Source organism: Myxine glutinosa, chromosome 2 (assembly GCF_964187855.1).
Source record: "Myxine glutinosa chromosome 2, kmMyxGlut1.1, whole genome shotgun sequence".
Taxonomy (NCBI): Eukaryota; Metazoa; Chordata; class Myxini; order Myxiniformes; family Myxinidae; genus Myxine; species Myxine glutinosa.
This window is the reverse complement of record NC_136262.1, coordinates 73,886,413-73,905,022: the sequence shown is the minus strand read 5'-3', so window position 1 is coordinate 73,905,022 and position 18,610 is coordinate 73,886,413. Positions and strand designations below refer to the sequence as shown.

Sequence of the window (18,610 nt, the reverse complement as noted above, 5' to 3'; positions counted from 1 at the left end):
CGCACGCACTCCTTTCTACATGTTACTTCCTTGCTTGGCGTTCAACATTTAAAAGGATAGAGCACAGACAATTCCCATCGGTTGGCATCCATGTGGAGGAGGAAATTCCTCCTGAGGAAATGCCGTGCTGAGTATGGTGAGAAAAGCGGTGCCATTGTTATAACATCGCTGGTACCCAGAGTATCCAAAGAAGTGACGGCAGTGATGGCACTTCCCCCAAGCTCAGTGGCTGTGTCAAGTGTTTGTCTCGTCACTTTGTCCATGTGTGTGTGCATGTGTGTGTCAGCTCCATTACAAGCCTTCGGCCATGTATAAAAATGCCTTGGTTTCCATGGCGTCAAGCTGAACAAGATGTGGGGCATGGGCGCCAACCCAAAGGGGAGAGCAGTATTCGATCAGCTGTGGATGAAGGCCTTGTAGGTAGATAAAAGTTCAGGTGTGCCAAGGAAAGATTTTACACGACTGAGTATGCCCAATTAGCGACTGGCTTTGGGGGTAAACCTTGAAATGTGGTTTCCCCAATAAAGATGATGGCTGATGGTGAGACCCAAATGTTTGGGTGATTGAACTTCAAGAGGATTGTTAAGAAAGCAAATGGGAGGATTTACCAGACAAATGTGGCCACACTGTAAGAAAGTTGCCGCCTGTTGCCTCACCCTCCCATGAGCCTTGACCTTGTATTAAAAAAAAAAAAAAAAGCACTGGATCCCCTTTGACATCTCACAAACAGGAAAGGTGCAATCCCAAGTACAAACAAAAGACTGCAGGTTGTCTATCATTTTCTTTTTTTAAAATCGCATGCAGTTATGTCCCTCATGTTTAAATCCAAGCATTTGCATTCACCTTGATCTGCTCCTGGGTAATACTAGGAGTGTTTTTCAAGAGGTTTAAATAAACTCCACCAGGTGTACGTCTTCTAGTGCCATTCTGAAAGGTTTAAACACAGGTAGACAGAAAGACAAACATGAGTCTCAACAAATTGAAATGACAAACTGTAGCTATGACAATCTCACCAAATCAATCTCTGTATGAAGGACATGCATCGAAATATAACCACAACTTACCAAAATCATTATTCCCCCATTCTTCTCGATCTCAACGGTTTCAGAAAGCAGTTCCAAAGATTTCCTCACACCGATACACTTCACCACCCTTTCAATCAGGTTTTTCTTCGGTTCCCGTAACCTAGGAAACAAAATACATTTTGTACAAATTGCATGAATAGTTTATTGTCCAGTGACTGTGAATATGGACAGGCCCCAAAAACAGCCTGTATGAAGAAGGACATGCTCAACAATGCAGGACTCCTTGCTGGTATTAGCCCAAACAGGTCATAAAAATATAAGAATTTATAAATACATAAAGATGCCCCGACCTGTGTGCAATCTCAGAAACCACTTTTCCTGTAGAATCATCTTCCTTCAGTTCAAAGTTCCCCTCAAAATCCATATCCTTTCGCTCTCCAAGCCTCTCCTTCACAGGTTTCCGTTTTCGCTTTGCAGAGCCCGATACATCAGGCACGTGGTTCATGCCAAAATCGGCATCACTGAAGAGCAAAGTGACAAATTACAATTTTAATAATTCTGGTTTGAACATAAAGAGAGGCAATACCCCTGGGTGCTCACCTGGTGGAATAAAACAGTATACTACACTGGCTAAAGGTATTTTAAACAGTGTCACGGTATTTTAAACCAATTTCAATGGTTGCTAGAAGATAGGGTAGCATGTAGAATCATACTAACGTAATCATAAGGCTTTAAACAAACAAACAAAAAAATACCTATTTGGAGGGGGGGGGGGGAGGTGAACCCCCTTTCACTACCCCTCCCTCCCCCAAAGTATACCTCCTTGGACCCCGATTTTTCTAATGCCTTCAACAAACATTGGTACATCACGGATGATGAAAGTTGGTCAAGTTTCATCGAAATTGTTTGTAGTTTCAGAGAAAAAAGCAAATATTTTTTTTGGGGGGAGGGGGGGTCAAACCTGGATCCACTTTGACCCCCCCCCCCCCCCCCCCCTCGGAGAGCACCTTAGACGTCGATTTATCTTTATGCCGTGAACAATCTTCGGTACATCACAGGAGATGAAGGTTGTGGTCAAGTTTCATCAAAATAGTGTGTGTAGTTTCAGAGTAAAAAGCAAATTCCTATTTTGGAGGGGTCAAACCTGGATCCACTTTGACCCCTGGTAGACCCCCCTCAGACACTGATTTTTTTTAATGCCGTGAACAAACTTGAGTTACAACATAACAAATATCGTTTGTGCTAAGTTTGGTCACAATTCCATTCGCGGTTTCGGAGAAGAAGTTGCAAGTGTTTACGGGCTGATGGACTGTCGAACGGACGACATGTCATCGCATAAGCTCCCCGGAACTACGTTCCAGGTGAGCAAGAAAAACCCTAACATTATTTTACGTTTTAAAGCAAAATTGTTTGCCATTTCCGATATCATGGCCTTTGCATGGGGATCCGATTTCCTCTTCCAGAGAAGTTACGTTGGATTATTAAATGTCTGCTCCATCACAAAAGGTGGATGGAGGTTTTGTTTTCACTCCCGTCTGTTTGTCTGTTAGTTTGTCTGTGAGCAGGATATCTCAAAAAGTATGGACGGATTTGGACGAAATTTGGTGGATATGTTGGGTATGCGAAAAGGATGAATTGATTGGATTTTGGTCAAGTTTTGGATCCGAGAATTATTTTGAGTGATTCTTCAGCATTGAAATATATATGGCACGATATCTAAAAAAGTTGTAGACGGATAATGACAAAACCTAAACAAGTTGGGTCGGTCATTCTCCCGCCTCCCCCCCCCCCCCCCTCCATCCCCCTCCCAACTCTCCCAATCCCCAAGCTCGCCTCCTTCCAAATTTCCAGTTTTTCCTTCCTGAGAGTTTGCTTCTGTATCCATCTTGTCCACCCCTCCCCTACCTCCCCTAACCCTCATTCCTCTCCACATCCAGTATTTGTCCAAATATCCCTCCATATTGTCCTTCAAACCTTATGTTTGTGTTTCTCTCCCCCCCCCACCCCCTATACTATTCCTTTTGTCCTGTTGCATCTTGATCCATTCAGTGTTCTAGCTCTACCATGAGCCTCGACTTGGTATCCAAAAACAAACACAAGTCGATTAGATGTAGGTTTAGGACTGGATGCAGATCAGGCCTACACGTGGAATACAAAACGTAAACTCTTCAGCCTGGCAGATGTATGCGCTCTAACAAGTGCCATTCTACAGGGTGTCCACAAAGTCACGCATCATAGGCAAAACATATATTTGTAAGGTTAGCTACATCAGTTGTTCTAATGTCGCATCAATCTCAAAACTATTAATTTTGAATAAAGTTAATGAAACTCTATATAATAAAGTTATAAAATCTGGAAGAAAAAAAATACATTAGATAAATTAATAATTTCCTATGATGCGTGACTTTGTGGACACCCTGTAGTTGCCACTGTTGTTTTCACATTTGTCAAACTATTAGTGTCCTTTGTTGTCCCTGAGACCCAACTATGGTAAGTCTTTCTATGTCTGTTTTTGTTGCTGCTTAATGTTTCTTACCAGGTCTCAGAAGGCCTTATCTTACAAATTTCTCCCTGCAGGTCACTACCTAATCTCCAGATGTTACTTCTCTCATAGAGACTTGTTTTTCAAAGGATGTCCCGGAACAATTATTCTCCGACCCTTGTTATTCCCTTTATGAGCCCCCGAAGCGTCTTATCTCCAGATAAGCACAGCGCCAATCACAGATGAAACGCCTCCTCAAACTTTTTTGATCTCCAAAAATGGCACTCGACACGTTCTGATGAACTTGAAGGTCAGGAAAGCGACTGGTACTGATGGTATCAGCCCCGGCCTGCTGCAGGATGAACTTGTGCTGATGAACTGTCGCCAATTCTACCTTTATATTTTTGTTTTGTTTTGAAAAAGTCCATAATTATCGCTGTGCCAAAGTGTTCCCCAGTGAGTTGCCTAAATGATTAGACCAGTTGAGCTCACATCCATCATTATGAAATCTTTCGAACGTCTAGTTTTGCAATACCTGAAATCTGTTCTTCCTGCTTCACTTGACCCTTATCCACCTATCGCTGTAATATTTACTCTCCAGCATGTGTTAAAACATCTAGATAAACGTGTAATGAAATTGTGTCTAAGTTGAACCCAGGTGCTATGCTGTCTCCGACCACTGAGGCTCCCATAAGAACTCGGACGGACATCGCTCCAACACATTCCTGTGACATTTATTCTGCGTGGTAGTGCATACTCGAATGGTGCGTATTGCTAGATGTTCAAGGCTTGCTTGCACTAATTGCTAATCCATTGTTACTTCTATGATTACGGTATAGATACAATGCTTGCTGATTTCTTACAGGTGTTGCTAGAGATCGAAACTGAATTAAACCTACTATTGGGACAATGTTGTAGATATAGTTTTTACAACAATTAATTCAGTTTCCTCTCTTCGTCCTGAACGAGAACAACATGGCCCATAAGCTGATCCAAGTTCCAGTTTTCAGCGCAGACCCCCAAGCGCTGGACGCGTCCGCTCAACTGCTACACTGGCTGAAGCTCCTGACTAATCATCTGAATGAGCAGGAGGAAATCACCGCTGACACGAAGCTTGCAGTATTGCAATCCAAGGTGAATCATACTGTGTGCATGTCCATCACACAGTGCGCTACGTACGATACTGCTGTGGCCGAGCTGAAACATATTTACATCAAAACACGAAGCGCGGTCTACACCCGACATTTGCTTGCGTCTCGTCGACAAGAGCCCACGGAGACCCTAGACCAATTCGCTCAAGACCTCCGACGATTATTGAAGGACTGCACCACTGAGGTACGCACCCATGCACAAGACTGTGATGACCTTGCTCGCGATGCTTTTGTCTCAGGCATTAGGTCGCAGGTCGTCAGACAAAGACTACTCGAACAAGACGACTTGACCCTAGAAACAGCCCTTCAGTTATCTCACGTGTACACCGAAGCGCAGATACAAGCCGACTCGTATGAACGCCCATACGTCACTGCAGGGATATCCCGACAGACACGACCGGAGAGAGCTACCGTCGAGCTAGAGGATGCTGCATCCTCGCCGGAATTGGAGGCATCTGATGCGCTCGAGGACCCCGACCCGAGGTTGACAGCGGCCGCTGCTGCTGGACCGAAGCCAGGAAATAACGCTAAGTGCTATTTCTGCGGGAATCGGAACCATCTCAGGTCAGTTTGTCCGGCTAAGGAGGCGACGTGTCATTTGTGTTCGAAGAAGGGTCACTTTGCAAAAGTTTGTCGTTCGTCGCGGGGCCGGCGATCTCGCTCGACGCTGAATGTGCTTATCTCCGCGCCCACGGAACGAACGGTGCCTCGCGCGGCCTTGATTGGAATCGCCCCTCTCCGTGGGCCCCGAGCTGAGAGCTCGACCTTGATGAGACTTGCCGCGCTGACTAAACAATTCGCGCAATCACAGCGGTACACGGCACGACCGTCCTTGACAGGAATTCTTTCGACACCCAGCCCACTTCCGGGTTTGGCTCCCCGATCTGCGTACACTGGCTTCGAATCTCCGTGCGTGGCACGAGCGCCCTCTGGTGGCGGCACGACTGGCCTACAAGCAACTTCAACTGCACGAAAGACATTAGCTGGCATCGGATCCACACGCGAGGCTCGAGCGCCTCCTCTCGACGACTCGACATCTGCAGGGCCACCTGGCCTGTCCCGCGCTATTATCCCACTCATGATTGAAAGAATTTTTGCAAATGCTTTAATTGACACGGGATCCACTGATAGTTATGTCGATTTTTGACTTGTTCAGAAGCATGACTGGCCGATTCTCGGGACAAAACGTAGAATCTTCATGGCTTCTCAAGGGCTAAGGCTCAGCACTCGGGGAGAATGTCGACTGAAGCTTGTGATTAAGGGTCGAATGTTTCTGGATGTGCATTTAATGGTCTTACCAGCATTATGTGCAGAAGTTTTGCTAGGACACGATTTTCTCCAGCGACATGGGCGTTTGGAAATGGAATTTGGTGGTACTGATAATCTTGCTGTGTGCTCTTGCAGGGATGCAAAAGAGAGAAGATTGTGAGATCTTGTGATTGTGATCACAAGATTGTGAAGATTGCGATTTGTGATCACATGTGATTTATGCTTTGTGATTGTGATGTGTGATTGGTCACATGTGATTTGTGATTGTGATGTGATTTGTGATTTGTGAAGACAAGATTGTGAAGATTGTGATCTTGGTTGTGAGATTGTGAGATTGTGATTGTGAGAAGATTGTGAGAAGAGAGAGATTGTGAGAAGTGTTATGATTTATGGGAGCGAGACATGGGTCATGAATGTAGAGCAGCAACGAAGGCTGGAAAGGGTGGAAATGCGAATGGTTCGGTGGATGTGCGGAGTGTCGCTGAGAGAGAGGAAGACAAATGATGAATTGCGAAAGATGATGGGAATAGAGCCTGTGATTGATGCTGTGAAGAGGAACAGGTTGAGATGGTTTGGTCATGTGTTGAGGAAGGATGAAAGTGACTGGTTGAGAAGAGTGATGGAAATAAATGTAGAAGGAAGTAGAGGACGGGGAAGACCGAGAAAGACTTGGCTAAAGACGGTGGAAGAAGACATGCGGGCAAGGGGGTTAACAAGGAGAGATGCAGAAAATAGGGCAAAATGGAGAAGATTGTCATGGGGACCGCAAGGCTAACCCCCGCTCTTGCAGGGAAAATGGCCTTAAAATGCATGTTGTTGTTGTTGTTGTGCTCTTGCAGGGATGGAAATTGAGCCACTGTCGCTGTTTCCCAATATGACTACTGACTGTACACCAGTTGCTGTTAAATCACGACGCTACTCACGGGCTGACACGCAATTCATTGCGGAAGCGACTGCGCAACTACGAAAGGAAGGTATCATAGAACCTAGGCGGTCGCCCGGGCAGGCCCAAGTTCTGGTGGTACGAACCGAATCACATCGCAAACGCATGGTAATCGACTATTCACAGACGATTAATCGGTTTACCTAATTGGACGCCTACCCACTCCCAGGAATGGACTCCCTGGTGCGACAGGTGGCACAGTACTCGGTCTATAGCACTCTCGATCTACGTAGTGCGTATCATCAGATTCCCATCTCCACGGCAGATCGCATCTACACTGCGTTTGAATCAGGCCAGAGGTTGTACCAGTTCACCCGGCTACCTTTTGGGGTCACGAATGGGGTGGCATGCTTCCAAAGGGCTATAGACGACCTCATCGCTAAGGAGAATTTAACCAATGTCTTTGTTTATCTGGATAATCTCACGGTTTGCGGGTACGACAAAGAACATCATGATGCTAATCTGAAGCGCTTCCTCAAGGTTGCGCACAAGTATCGATTGACTATGAACGAGGCTAAATGTCGCTATTCTGCTCGCACGATAGATCTCTTGGGGTACACCGTGACCCATGGCTCTATCGCTCCGGATAGGGAGCATCTGCGACCCTTGCTCGACATGGCCCCGCCCCGCGATCGTGCTTCATTGAAGCGTGCTCTCGGGGGCTGTTTGCCCATTATTCAAAGTGGGTTCAAAATTTTTCCAAAAAGCTCCGCCCGCTTGTGGATTGCGATGCGTTCCCCATGAGTCACGCTGCCAAAGCCGCTTTCCATGGCCTGAAGTCCGACATCGCTGGCGCCGCTGTGTCGACGATTGATGAAAATAAGTCCTTTGTTTTGGAAAGTGATGCGTCGGATCACGCGATAGCTGCGACACTCTCTCAAGGGGGGCGCCCTGTGGCCTTCTTTTCAAGGACTCTCTCCTCCGCGGAACGGAGGCATTCGTCTGTCGAAAAGGAGGCGTATGCCATCGTCGAGTCGATCAGGCGTTGGCGTCCCTATTTGCTCGGGCGATGTTTCCAAATGATCACTGATCAACAGAGTGTTGCCTTTATGTACGACACGCAGCATGCTCAACGCATTAAGAATGAGAAAATCACTCGCTGGCGGATCGAGCTCGCCGATTTCTGCTACAAAATCAAATATCGCCCGGGGCGGGATAACCTTGTTGCCGATGCTTTATCGCGGCCGTCGATGTGCGCGAGCCTCACCTCTTTTGAGGATCTGCGCGTTCTTCATGACACCTTGTGCCACCCCGGCGTGATGCGTTTCGCTCATTATGTGCGCAGTCGTAACTTGCCCTATTCCGTTGAGGATGTTCGGCGGCTCTGTCGCACTAGTTCCGTTTGCGCTGAACTCAAACCTCGCTTCTACAACCCTCCGATGGGTACGCTGGTCCAAGCCACTAGGCCGTGGGAGAGATTAGCGATGGACTTCAAAGGACCCCTGCCGGCTTCACCGGCTTCGAGTGATTCTTGTTATCTCCTCACGATCGTTGACGAGTTCTCTAGATTCCCTTTTGCTTTCCCATGCGGTGATATGTCAGCTGTTACGGTTATCCGGTGCCTGCGGAACTTGTTTTCTATGTTTGGGAATCCGGCCGATGTGCACACCGATCGAGGCGCGGTGTTCTTTTCCCAGGATGTGAGGAACTTCTTGCTCCAGCATAATGTCGCTTCTAGCTATACTACTCTGTATAGGCCACAGGCGAATGCACAGCTAGAACACTTTAATGGCATTATATGGAGGGCCGTTACTCTGAGTCTTAAGTCCCGCGGCCTAGGACGAGACCAATGGGCTTGGTCACTACCCGGGGCATTAAGCTTGATCAGGACTTTATTGTGCACTGCTACAAATCAAACTCCTCACGACCGGATGTTTCGTTACCTGCGGCGTTCGGGCAGTGCCCGACCTTTGCCGGGTCGGCTTGCTGAGCCTGGACCGGCTTTTCTCAATCGCGCGGTTCGCACAAGTAAATACGACCCGCTTGTGGACAGGTGCAGGTTCTCCAAGCTAATCCCAAGCACGCTGGTGTATTGTTGCCCAATGGACGGGAGTCGACGGTCTCGGTACGCCACCTGGCCCCATGCGGGGAAGTAGACGAGCCGGCTTACGACCCGGTTGATCCGACAATGGAGCATCGATCGGCTCCCTCACCACTACATGCACCCGGATCCGCCTGGCCCTGTGGGGCCACCGCCGTCACCCGATTTAGGTGGATACTCCGACGCGGGGGACTCTGGTCTTGGGGATGTAGTACCCGGTAGTTACCGGACCCGCGCCGGGAGAGAAATTCACCGTCCCGACCGCTATGGTTGGACTGACTGACATAGACTGACAACTGCTGCTCATTGATATTACTCTGTTGCTAACTGATGCTATGTGCTGCTGGCTTGATTTCTGCCCAAGCGGAAGTGTAGTTTTAACGGCGGGGAGAATGTAATGAAATTGTGTCTAAGTTGAACCCAGGTGCTATGCTGTCTCTGACCACTGAGAGGCTCCCATAAGAACTCGGACGGACATCGCTCCGACACATTCCTGCGACATTTATTCTGTGTGGTAGTGCATACTCGAATGATGCGTATTGCTAGATGTTCCAGGCTTGCTTGCACTAATTGCTAATCCATTGTTACTTCTATGATTACGGTATACTGATACAATGCTTGCTGATTTCTTACAGGTGTTGCTAGAGATAGAAACTGAATTAAACCTACTATTGGGACAATGTTGTAGATCTGGTTTTTACAACAAAACGTATGCCTACTTATATTAGGTTACCTTTCTTAGATTTTAGTTCTGCTTTCAATACCATTTCACCTTGCAAATTTCATTTTAAACTCTATGCCCTTGGCCTTGATGGTTTCATTTGTAACTGGATTTTGGATTTTCTTCTAAACAGACCACAGATGGTCAAAATTGGTTTTAAAATTTCTCAGATCACCCTGAACACCTGAGCACCTCAGGGCTGTATTATATCGCCGATGTTATATTCATTGTTCACTCATGATTGTGTTACATGCTGAATGGAGAAGGTGGGTCAGACACGGCAACGGTTGCTAGAGTGAGATGTGCATGGAAGAAGTTTCGGGAACTGAGTGGCGTGCTGATGAGGAGGGGAGTGTCGTTGAAGCTGAAGGGAAAGGTGTATGCTGCATGTGTGAGAAGTGTTACGATTTATGGGAGCGAGACATGGGTCATGAATGTAGAGCAGCAACGAAGGCTGGAAAGGGTGGAAATGCGAATGGTTCGGTGGATGTGCGGAGTATCGTTGAGAGAGAGGAAGACAAATGATGAATTGCGAAAGATGATGGGAATAGAGCCTGTGATTGATGCTGTGAAGAGGAACAGGTTGAGATGGTTTGGTCATGTGTTGAGGAAGGATGAAAGTGACTGGTTGAGAAGAGTGATGGAAATGAATGTAGAAGGAAGTAGAGGACGGGGAAGACCGAGAAAGACTTGGCTAAAGATGGTGGAAGAAGAAATGTGGGCAAGGGGGTTAACAAGGAGAGATGCAGAAAATAGGGCAATATGAAGAAGATCGTCATGGGGACCGCAAGGCTAACCCCCGCTCTAGCAGGGAAAATGGCCTTAAAATGCATGTTGTTGTCTGTTGTACTCATGATTGTGTCACATCATCTGATAGCTCACTGGTGGTGAAATTTGCAAACGACACGACCGTTGCTGGCCTGATTCTCAACAGTGATGAAAGTGATTGCCGTCATAAAGCAAAAAAAAACTTGTGCAATGGTGTTCTTTAAACAATCTCAAACTGAACAAAACAAAAACAAAGGAAATTATTGTTGGTTTCCAGAAAAGCAAATCTCCCATTCAACCCTTCGATATTCATGATGCTGATGTTGAGAGTGTCACTTCTTTGAAATATTTATCATACATCTTTCCAATGACCTTAAGTGGGAGATAAACACCTATTAGTGTATGAAAAAGGCTCAGCAACGGTTGTTCTTTCTTAGAAGGTTGAAAAGTTTTGCTGTTGACCTTCCTGTCTTGATCTAGTTATATTGGGTAGTGATAGAGAGTGTCCTGACACTGTCTTTTAGAGTTTGGTATGGCAGCTCAATGCCGAACGACCGATCCCAACTTGACAGGATAGTAAAGACTGCTTGTAAAATTATTGGGTGTGATCTGCCTTCCATCGAGAGCCTATACTCCAGTCAAGTAGTGAAAAGAGCGGAATCTATCGTCCGAGATGAATTCCACCCAGCGCATGACATTTTTGAACTTCTCCGCTCGAGTAAACGTTGTTATATTAAGACCAACTGTAATCGCTTGCACGAAAGTTTTTATCCAATTGCAATCCACACCCTCAATCTCCAGATGGACAATTCATCTATTTATAGAATGAATTTGTGTCTGAAGCTTTGTGAGCATCCAAAGAATGGTTATGGATATTTAACCCATGCCACTCATTTCATTTTGTCATTTCATTTCATTACTAAAATGTTGTTTTAAGGCTCTCTGTTGACAATTAATCGATTTATTTTTCAATGTATTTCATTCAGGTTACACTGTCAGAGTACGTCTCATTGTATGTGCCATGTATGACAATAAATTCAAAATTCATTGTTATTATATTATTATTCTTTGTACCACTTTAACGAATCCAACGCATTGATATCTCCATATCAGAAGATCTCTTTCCCATAGTCCCCGATTCCTCTCCTTGTCCCAATTCGAATGGAATATCTCTTAATCTCTGCCCCCCAGGATGGGATTGTCTAGTTTATGCAAGTTGTCTGCCACCTTCCCAATACACATCTTTTGAAATTACGTAATCTGCCTCAGAACGCTTGGAGCACATGCACAGAAACCCCAGGAAATAGAGATCTTCAGGACACCATCAAGGATATCGTGTGTATGCTAGGTAAGGACTGGTACCTAAAATGGCTCAAAAAGCTCTAAAATAAGTCAAAAATACTTGGAAATGTACCTGAGAGAAAAGGCTGTGCCTTTGCACAGGGAAAGGCTTGGAGAACTTTCCCAGCTCTCATAGTACAAAAGAAAGGGCAGCTGCTCGTAGAAATACATGTCCATGTGGGTCGGCGCAAGGCCGAGTGGATGGGCGTGTGCTACACAACCTCCTGACAGATCACTATCAGTGACTAGACGGTGTATCTGGCTTAGGTTATTCTGAACACCGATTGGAAGGACATGTCTGAGACTTGTAAATGCACAGGGTAAGGTTAAAATGATGATATTTACTATTAATCATGTTGGGAGGGGTGGGGGAGCTATTGGAGCTGTGAGGGCTGTTGTAAACATATTCCTTGTGTGGTTCTGGGGCCACAAGAGAAATTATAGTCGATTTTTACAATTATTTCTAAAAGGAGAAGCATCCATCTGTGTGTGTTTATACATATCCACTGTGGCTGCTACCCTATATTAACAGTAAATAGTACGAACCTGACACCTCTCAATCAAGGACATTTTTCGTAAATACTGAAAATTATGTTTAAAAGACGAATTTAATTACACATTTCACGCTAGCAATGGCAGGTTAAAAGTGCCCGTCGATTAGAACCATGTCACTGAAAATGCACACACAGCGCATGCGCAAAAGGCCTTGTTAACATTCATACGTCATTTTGAAAGTCTTGTATTAGGACGATGCAGTGTCTGTTTATCTTTATTTCTATACTCCCATCCAAACTTTGTACTTGATTTGATCATGCCTAACTTTCCCTTCAACCTGATAGTGTTTTGTTCTTCCTCTGCTCCTCTTGGATCCTCAGGTCATGTACTCTTGAAAGTGTCTGTCTCCCTTGTGTTCTCCAATGATCCACCAACTCTCCACAGTGCTTTGTAGTTTTAGTACAAGCATTTTACGAAAAATAGCTGTGCAACCTCACACAAATTGCAATAAAAACAAACAACGAATTTTGATTCCTGGATATGTCTTCGATCACATGAAAAAAGTCTTAAGGAATCGTCTGGGGGAGAAATTATGAAAATCATCAATGTTTAACCTTACCAAAAACGGATTTTTTTTTGGCCACAAATCAGTGTTCTTGCATGGTTGTTAAAATGACTTATTAGTATATACCATGCTTAATGTTTGGTGAAGAGGATTTAAATCAATGAAGAATTCAAGTTTATAAAGAAATTCAGAACTTGACATTGTCATCATCATCATCATCATCATCATCATCATCATCATCATCATCATCACATGGCATCTGCAGCAAGTTTGTGCAGCCAGATCCCCTGCAGTTTCCACAAGCTAGAGTACACTCAATGTTATTTTTCTTGCATGAGCATCTCAGGGTGCTTCAGTCAGCCTGACAGTTGCACCTGATCACCTGCAGCAGTTTTTCAGGAGCAGGAGCGAGGGCTGTCTGGAATGGCACAAGCCCCCCGTCACAATCCTGCCACCCCCACTCAGTCGGACGAAGTCCATCTGCCGATCCCTTCCATTCTTGAACTTGCAGGTACACACGCAGGCTGTGGTACATTGCTGCTCCTGCTGTTGGTGGCAACATATAGAGGGAACAAGCTTCCTCCATTTCCGGATTCTTGATTATGCCTGCAGACGGGTCATTTTGTTGTCTTGCAGCAGGTTTGGCAAGGTCAGGATCTTTATTCTCATTGCTAACTAATCTGTCAGGTTTGTGTGGCAGAGGGGCATCAAACATCTGCCAGCATCAGAGCATTCAGGGCTGCGTCAACTATGAAGTGTGCACGGACTGCTCGGGAAATGGCCTTGCCACTCAGCATATGAACCACTGCATTTTTGGCGTAGATCAACTCCATCAGTTCTTGTAGCCCGGTTGAAGCCATCAGGTGTCCGATGCATCCGAGAAAGCTCATTTCCGTATGGAAGCGCTCCCAAACGCAGGACTACTCCTTTCAGATCACTTCCCATCGGCTCAGAGTTGATGATCATGAGAGCCTTCCACCAGAGCGGCTGATCAACGGTGATGATTGGGGTGACACCATGACGTCGTGCATGCTCACTGATGAAAATCAGGGTCGAATATATTGCTGCTGTTTTGAGATTGGCACATTGAAGTCATTAAAGGTTAAAGGTTTGCCCCCCATAGTTAGTCACACGAGCAACATATAGGCACATTTGTAGTATAGTTATGTCTTAGTATGTGTAAGAATAGGCCATTTCCCCTCTTAGTACCTGCGTTGTGTAAAGACAGGAGAATAGGCCCCCCAATCATTTTGCTCCAACCTCCATTCAACCTCAATGGACGCAATCCATCCCACGCCCCATTTGGCTGTCCCCTAGTCGAGTTAACACGAGGTGGGCCTCGGAAGGTGAAGGAGGGGAGCGGGGTCGGGGTGAACGGCGTGGGGGGACGGTAAGAGCCACCAGCCAATCAGAGCTCGAGCGGTATGGCATGAGAGGGCGTGGTGAAGAGAGTCTGGCGAGTTCCAGAAGGTTCGCGGGGCGGGTCTATATAAGCCCATATGAAAAGACCTCGATAGGACTTGGACAGGACTTGCAGAGGATAAGTGCTTTGCAAAGGACTTGCAAAGGACTTGCAGAGTACTTTGACTTGACTTGCACCAGTGGCGCGATAGGACGTGAGGAGAAAGGACTGTGCCAGAGAATTTGCATCACTCGCCGTTGTTGAACTTTGACCCTCGCAATAGAACGTGCACGCCAGGGGATAGAGGAGAGGCGTTGGCCGTACATGTACGCGGGCGCAGCCAGACGCGCGGGTAACGAACATAGCGCATTTCGGCCACGCGAGTGAACGCGACCATAACCGCGAGTGAATAACCGCCAGTCGTGCCAAAGTCCGCCCTCTACCGTGCACCCCGAGATAACCCGATTGTTCAGGCACGCTACGAGCTCCTGCCTTCTCCTGCCTCCATCTCCACGGGACGTGCCCGGGACCGGAGAGAGCTGCACGAGAGACATCCCTGGACGCGCTGGAGAACATCATCCTGCTCATCTGCAATCCCCGTGTGAGTGTGTGTGAGACGGGCCCGTTTGTCCAGGGGTATCAAGTACAAGACTGTTTAAGGATTTCCCTGTGTCTCTTCGTCCTGGCTGTAAATACATGCAATATTAATTAAACATCTTTGTTCTTCCTTTCCTTTCCAATTCGATCGCCTTTGTGATTTCTCCGTTGGCTAAGCGTGGTACGAATAGAACCGCTTGAATCGGGTTCCACCATCTATAATGGCGCGAATCACGTGTACGCAACCGCTCGGCGTATCACCAACACACGTGGTTCGTGCGAGGCTCATTTGCTCGCTTCGGGGCAGCGCTAGTACTTAGGTAACAGCGAATTTGGGCCTGAAACCCTATTTAGCGCTGTCCGGAAGGGACGTAATAGGTCTCGGGTCGCGCCAGGTCAGTCAAGACAAGGGGACTAATCCCCCCTTGGTAAGGAAAGAAGGCCGGCGGCAGAGCCACAACAATTGGTGTCAGGAGTTGGGATAGGACCCGAAGTGCGCTTAACGCACTCAAAATTACGAGCGACCAAAATTTAATTATTAACATCCAAATTAAATTCGTGCCATGGCTAGCCAAGACGGTCGAATGCCGGTGGGGGTAGAAGAGGAGGTAGATAATGAAGAATCAATAACCCAGGACCCACAGGAAGAAGTGGGAGAAGAGGAGAACATTGATGAGGGGCCGGCCGTAGGGGAAGAAAATGGCGGCGCCTCGCACATGGCGGCGGAAGCCGAGCCCGCGATGCCAGGGTACATGCAATTACTCATGAACAACAACAACAACAACAACAACAACAACAACAACAACATGCATTTTAAAGCCATTTTCCCTGCTAGAGCGGGGGTTAGCCATGCAATTACTCATGGCACAATTCAAATCATTCCTAAAAGAAGAGCGGGACAGAGCCACTCGGGAAAGGAAAGAATTGGGGGACAAAATCACCGGGAACATTTTTTAAAAATGGGGGAGGACATTGATCAAATGTTGAGCGAGGAAGTCGCATTGGTACGTGACGGGGTAACGTGATGTGAGGAACGCGTGGAGAGCGGGGTAGAGCCTAGCGCGGCCGGAGTGACCGAGGGTGCAGAAATCGCGACTCGGGGTGTAGAAAAGCCGACGGCCGCCGAATTGGAAAAATAAATTTTATTGGCGCCGGCAGTCGTCGAGGACAAAGAAATGTGTATAGTTGAAATTGGGGCCGAAGAGACGGCAGGTATAGAGGAATTATCGCGGGAGGAAAAAATGGAATCCACACAAAGTCCGTGCTCACATTGTGATGCCGTACTTGCTAACAAAATGGAAGGTTTGCAGGTGCGGTTGCCGGAGAAAAGAATCCCGAAGGTGAGTTGGGGTGTGTATGGCGCAAAAGTGTTTGGCGGGAAAACATTTTTGGCGCGCTTGGGATCCCGACAAAACCCGGGCGCTCGTGGAAGGTCCGTGGTGCGATGTACGCGAGTGAATGGCGCGCTTGTGCGAAGGAAGTGTGCACCGGAGCGAGAGTGTGAAACAGAGTGTGAAACCGAGTGTGAAACAGAGTGTGCGATAGCCGAAGAGCGTGTGCAGGAGTGTACACCAGAGCGTGTGATTGGGTGTGCAACAGGAGAGTGCACACCCGTGGGTAAGTGTGCGCTGATTGGGTGTGTACCGGGAGAGTGCACACCGTAGTTGTTACTGAGGGTGTAACAAGAGTGTGTGTGCGATGGCCGATTTTGTGACGAAGTGTATGGAGGAAAAGTGTGTAACTGAGTGTATGAGTGGTACGAGTGCGCCTGGGTGGTGTGCACGAGAGCATGCAGTAACAAAATGCATGGAGTGTATGGGAGGCGATGGAGCGCCTCGGTGTGCGAGAGTGGAGTGGGTCGCGAGTGTTGAAAACGCGGCTCGAGCATCGATGCAGACCGGGGGAGCGTTTAGCGCAACGTATAGCCGACGCGAGCCCTCGGTGCGTGGGGTGCTTTGTGTGCAGTGGGGATCGGCGGGGATCGTTGCCGCGGCGGTCTCGCAAGGAGCGCCGTGCACGATTCGTGCCGGGCCCCGCCTTGTATGGTCGGTGCCGCGCCTTGGCCGGAAAGGCGATCGGCATGGTTCGACGGGGGGGTAGGAGGGGTAGGAGAGGTGCCCCCTGGCGGGCGCGGTGCTCCGACCGTGGGCGGTTGGGGCCATCGTGCATGGGACCACAAGGCTCCATGTAGGGATGGTGCCCTGAACCTTGGCCCAACAAAACCTCCTCCCCTGAATCGAAAAATGCCGGACGGACCCAACCTACAGGAGACCAACCACCCACATGCATCGCTCGGCTTTTCGAAGCCGAGCTGTGAAAATGTATTTCCGCACCGAGAGGCTCATAGTGCAGTGGACGAATGGCGATAGTGTTGGCGAATGGTACCCGGCGTAGGGGAGTGGTGGTTTCGCCATTCCTCACACATTTGGGGCACATGAGCAATAGATTATGGGGTGGCAGTGTAAACTAGCCGAGGGCGGGCTAGGATATTGTTAGGGATTTAGAAGTGACAATAGGGACGAGATTTAAGTAGAGACATTGGTACAGGTAGAGGGGACGTAGTGAGATTAGATGGATGTTAATGATGAAGGGTGTGCTTAGTGTAAGGGAAGACAGGAAAGCACGAGTATTCGGGGGAAGTAGTCAGTTAGATGATGCTGTGTGTGTGTGGTAGTGTATGAGTGGTGTATTGAGGACGAATGGAGTGTGTTGAAGTGAATTGATTGACTTGCATGGTGTGCAAGTGGGGAACAGGTGTGTGAGCACAAGAGGTGTGCAAGAGAACTTGGTGTGTGGAATAAATGGTGTGGAATGAGTGGTGTGGAATGCATGGTGCGAAGGAGTGAATAGGGGGAGATGGACCCCTTCACGAATACCCGGGGAGGGTATAGTCCATGGGCCAGACAGAAAATCGGTACCAAATTTGGGGCAAAACTTAAGTGGTATTAAAATGTTTGTGGGGTCAGTATGAACAAATTAATATATGATAACCTTTCCATAGGAGTAGCTCAGTCCATTTATTTTCCATCTTAACATTTTGGCCAATTGGCACTTTTTTGTAATTAAGCAAAGTCATATATCATGAAAATATTCCATTAAAAGCCATCCATAATAAGTTAATAATATTTCCAGCTAACAGAATATTTCCAAGAGTCACTGATTATGGTTATTTTACCATAATATAGGCTAACCTCGATATATCACTATGGACGGGGTCCATGAAAATGGTCCACACTATAAGTGAATAGCAATATATAGGGAGATTTTATATGCTAATAATAAGGAAATGGGCAATTTGGGATCCATTGAATAAAAGTGAAATATCCAATATAGTGATATATTGAATAGTGATATATTGAGGTTAGCCTGTAATCATATATTTACTTCCAGATTTTCTACAAATATTGTAAGGATGTAGATGTTAAGTTGTTTTCAGGCAGTAAACTGAATTGGGTGGGATGTGGAAGACAAGTATAAGCCTTTGTTTATTTCAGATATTTATTTCAGGTTTATACGGTCAACTGTGTCCATCAGCATGGGTTCCAGCCCCAGTAATTAATCGGTCCTACCCTGTCACCATGGACATCATATGTATCCACTCAGTGTCTGGTCCCTGGGGTTACCATGGCAACACTCCTGATTGATACATGATAATAGTACACTGCTCACTCTGCAGACTGTTCCAGTGTACATGCTCCACTGCTGTGTAACATATTGCATTTTATTTTAACAGTAGATAGTGATAACAAATATAGAAGAAAACATCCAGCATGCAGTTGCACTCTCAATCTTATTAAGGTAAGAAGTAAT

The 18,610-nt window shown here is 46.8% G+C and overlaps 1 protein-coding gene across 1 annotated transcript in view; it reads right to left on the bottom strand.

The window, feature by feature from the left end:
• The window catches only part of PHAX (phosphorylated adaptor for RNA export), a 76,154-nt gene that overhangs the window by 6,992 nt on the left and 50,552 nt on the right, over positions 1–18,610 (bottom strand). Inside the window, exons 4-6 of the mRNA XM_068107983.2 lie at positions 1,376–1,546; positions 1,065–1,185; positions 844–927 (exon numbers count right to left, since the gene is read on the bottom strand). Coding sequence (XP_067964084.2) covers positions 844–927; positions 1,065–1,185; positions 1,376–1,546 — 376 coding nt within the window. The remainder of the gene's footprint in view (positions 1–843; positions 928–1,064; positions 1,186–1,375; positions 1,547–18,610) is intronic.